The following is a 3,843-nucleotide window of genomic DNA, read 5'->3' as shown; positions in this document are numbered from 1 at the left end:
AGAGCACAAGTGAGAAAAACTTGTGGGTTGAGATAAAAACAGTTTAATAAATGAAATAAAATAATAATAATAATAATAATATGATAATAATAATAATACACAAAGCAAGTGATGCACAGTACAATTGCTCACCACCCGCCGACCGATGCCCAGCCAGTCCCCGAGCAGCTGGGACTACGGGCGCGCGCCACCGCGCGCACATATTTTAAACACTAAATATGTGTTTCAACTGGATCCGTTCTCCAGCCTGGCTCGCTGCGCGGCTGTGCTAACTTCTGGTCTTTGTGCGGCTGGTAGATGCTGGTGGAGGGAGTGGGGCTGCTTCAGTCTGTGAAGTTAACAGTCTCGGGTATCTTTGAACTGAAATTCTCTCGCGTTTCCTGTGCTGTAACGTGCACACCACTTCTGAACCTGGCCCGGGCACGCAGGTGTGCTGGAAGATGGGAAGACGGCAGGAAGAGCAGTCAGTAAAACAGTGCGAGGAGTGACTTAGATTCACCTCCGCCATCCTTCACTCTTTTCCCCAGTTCTTGAGTGTGTGAGTTCAGTTCCCTGTGCAGCGGCAGGGACGCAAGGAGCTGCTCCTGGAGCTTCAAAGCTAGGCTAAAGCCTTACGAGGCCACTGCCAGAGCATGGTGTCCAAACCCAGGCACTCCGCTCCCAGAAAATGAGCCTTTTCTCTGCAGTCAGAGTAGCTTTGTGTTTCTGCGGTAACGGGAATGGTTGGATTTCTAGATAGCAGTGGTTAGGCCAATGAAAGACAGGAATCAAGCTTTTTAATGCGCAGGCTGGAGAAGGAGGGGTGGGCAGCACGTAAGTAAGCCCGAGTCATTTCACACAGCTGCAAGAACATGAGTTTGGAGGATTTTTGTCTTTAAATACTGCTTACAAAGTCTGCCATGGGGGTGAATAACGAGCAGGTACACCTGACCGGCATGTAAACCCAGAGTAACTCGCTGTAATCTGTGGTAAGAGACTCCATTAGGCGACACCAAGCCTCCCGTAACATAGAGAGCGAGACGGGGCTTTGACTCTTACAGCGTCCAGTGCAGGGACACTTTGGTCTCTTGGCACTGGGGAATAGTAAATCGAGTTTTTGTGTTCATGCATGAAAGTGAACAAAAGCCTTTTAATCCTTCCGTAGGTTCCCTGTGGGCCTGTCTGCAGCGCTGGCGTGAGGAGCTGCAGCCGCACTGCTGAACTGGTTCCCCTTTGTTCTGCCCTCTCCCCTGTCTGGCCTCCTGTCCCTTTTCCTCCTCGTCTTGTTTGCCTCCCTCTCTTCTCTGTCAGCTCCCAGGCTCTCTAGAGCAGTGGTTTTCAGCAGCGTGCTCCGGTTTTGTGATGCCTTGGCCCGGGTCTCCAGCTGGCTGTAACCTGCCCATTGTAAGCCGTAGCTTTAGCACAGAGTTTGCTTAAAAATACCTGTGTTAAAGACTTAGTCACGCTGCCTGCCTGCTGTGACAGCTCCTCGCCCCTGGAAGGCACAAAGAACGTACCCACATCGTACAGTGCCCCGTGCCGAGAGGTCTCTGCAGCTCAGACAGATGCTAGCCAGGTCCCAAAGCAGGGTAATTCGACTGGCACGGCCCCTGCGTGGCAGGCCAGGCCGGGGCACGATGCAGCCGTGCTGCCGCCGGCTCTGGCACGAGCCTGGGGACCTCCCCGCACAGCTCTGCGGTGCCTGAGGCCTCGCAGACCTCTGCCAGCCCAGCTCCCCGAGCCTGGGGGCGTTCAGCAGTGACCATTCCTCCGTTCTCCCCGGCAGCACAGCGACTCGGATTCGGAGCCAGAGTTTTCCTCCCTCTCGCCTTCCATCCCGAGCGCCATCCCTGTGACCGGGGAGTCCTACTGCAACTGCGAGAGCCAGAGCGAAGCGCCCTACTTCTCCAGCCTGCATGCCCTCCACCGCGTCAAGGACTGCCAGTGCGGCGAGGAGGACGAGTGTAAGGAAGGGGCATCCCAACGGCCCGCCGTAGTCCTTTGGGGTTTGAGGTGGGTGCAGTCCTGGCCTGGCGGCACGGACTGCACCCCTGTGCGGATCCTTTGCTTTCCACGGGGCCCTTATCTCTGTCCCAGCGTGCGGTGGTGCTCCTTTGTTTACATCTCAAGGCCACGTAGTCTGTAGGAAGATTACAAGCACGTGCCTCCTGTGATGTTTCAAGGGCTAAGTGCTGAACTTGTTAACGCATCAGAGTTCACCTCTGGGGACCTGCTTTCAAATCCAGCTGAGGCCACAAGTGAAACCAGCCCCCGTGGTTACAGCCCTCTGGCCGCTGATCCCTGGTACGGCTGGCAGGGTGCGCGGCAGGGCGTGCTCAGGGCAGAGGGGAGAGGTAGGCAGAGGGTGGGCTCGGGCTGGCCGAGAAAGCCTGTGGCATAGCGGAGCTACCCGTTGAGCCTACGAGAAGTGTAGGAAGAAAGGAGGCTCTGCCTGGGTCTGCGGAGCCTCGTGTTAGCCAAAATGGGAGCTGTGGCTCGTGTTAGCCAAAAAGGGGGCTGGGTAATGCCAACAGCTTCGGGTTCAGAGCACCGAACCATCCCGGTGGGACACTGCAGAATAGTTCAGGCCTCAAACAACTCTCCAGTGTGCACAGCTTAGGATTTACCCTCTTAAATGGTAAAAAAAAACCCAAAACAACCCCCTGACAGGCCTTCAAAACTAACGTCTGCCTGTGCTTTGGCTTGGGGATCGCTCCCTGAGGGCCTTTGCCCATCCTTGTCCCCTCTGTGCTTCCCGAACAGATTTCGACTGGGTGTGGGACGACCTGAATAAGTCGACGGCCACCCTGCTGACCTGCGACAACCGCAAGGTGAACTTCCACATGGAGTACAGCTGCGGCACCGCCGCCGTCCGGGGGAACAAAGAGCTGGCAGACGGGCAGCACTTCTGGGAGATCAAGATGACCTCCCCGGTCTACGGCACAGACATGGTACGTGGGGCAGAGTCGCTTACAGGCACGCAGAAATGTCCGGTGTTCTTTGAACAGGGACTGGGAGAATGAAGTACTGCCCACCGTAGGAGAAGATCAGGTTTGAGACTATCTAAGGAACCTGAAAGTCCGCAGGTCCATGGGACCTGATGAGATGCATCCGCGGGTCCTGAGGGAACTGATGCAGATGAAGTTGCTAAGCCACTGTCCATCGTATTTGAAAAGTCGTGGCGGTGCGGTGAAGTTCCCAGTGACTGGAAAAGGAGAAGCATAACCCCCGAGAAAAAAGGAAGACCCGGGGAACGACAGGTCGGTCAGTCTCGCCTCTGTGCCTGGCAAGATCATGGAGCAGATCCTCCTGGAAACTATGCTAAGGCACATGGAAAACAGAGGTGGTTGGTGACAGCCAACGCGGCTTCACTAATGGCAAATCGTGCCTGACAGATTTGGTGGCCTTCTACGACGGGGTTACAGTGTTGGTGGGTAAGGGAAGAGCAACTGATGTCATCTACCTGGATTTGTGCAAAGCGTTTGACACTGTCCCGCACGACATCCTTGTCTCTAAATTGGAGAGACATGGATTTGACGGGTGGACCACTCGGTGGATGAGGAATTGGCTGGATGGTCGCACTCAAAGAGTTGCGGTCAACGGCTCGATGTCTAAGCGGAGACCAGTGACGAGTGGGGTCCCTCAGGGGTCCGCACTGGGACCAGTATTATTTAACATTTTGTCAGGGATGTGGACAGCGGGATCGAGCGCACCCTCAGCAAGTTTGCAGATGACACCAAGCTGAGCGGTGCGGTCGACACGCCAGAGGGACGGGATGCCATCCAGAGGGACCTGGACAAGCTCCAGAAGTGGGCCCGTGTGAACCTCATGAGGTTCAACAAGGCCAAGTGCAAGGTCCTGCAC

The 3,843-nt window shown here is 55.4% G+C and overlaps 1 protein-coding gene across 2 annotated transcripts in view; it reads left to right on the top strand.

Moving 5' to 3' along the window:
• The window catches only part of SPSB3 (splA/ryanodine receptor domain and SOCS box containing 3), a 7,418-nt gene that overhangs the window by 947 nt on the left and 2,628 nt on the right, over positions 1 to 3,843 (top strand). Inside the window, exons 1-3 of one of the 2 annotated variants that reach the window (XM_019471740.1) lie at positions 1,217 to 1,568; positions 1,766 to 1,943; positions 2,743 to 2,930. In XM_019471740.1, the coding sequence (XP_019327285.1) occupies positions 1,545 to 1,568; positions 1,766 to 1,943; positions 2,743 to 2,930 (390 nt within the window). In that variant the 5' untranslated portion in view covers positions 1,217 to 1,544. Of the gene's footprint in view, positions 1 to 1,216; positions 1,569 to 1,765; positions 1,944 to 2,742; positions 2,931 to 3,843 lie in introns of those variants that run through there. The other variant, XM_009277333.2, reaches the window with a different exon arrangement.

This window comes from Aptenodytes forsteri, unplaced genomic scaffold (genome assembly GCF_000699145.1).
Source record: "Aptenodytes forsteri isolate BGI_AS27 unplaced genomic scaffold, ASM69914v1 Scaffold26, whole genome shotgun sequence".
Taxonomy (NCBI): domain Eukaryota; kingdom Metazoa; phylum Chordata; class Aves; order Sphenisciformes; family Spheniscidae; genus Aptenodytes; species Aptenodytes forsteri.
This window is presented reverse-complemented; position numbering and strand designations above follow the sequence as displayed.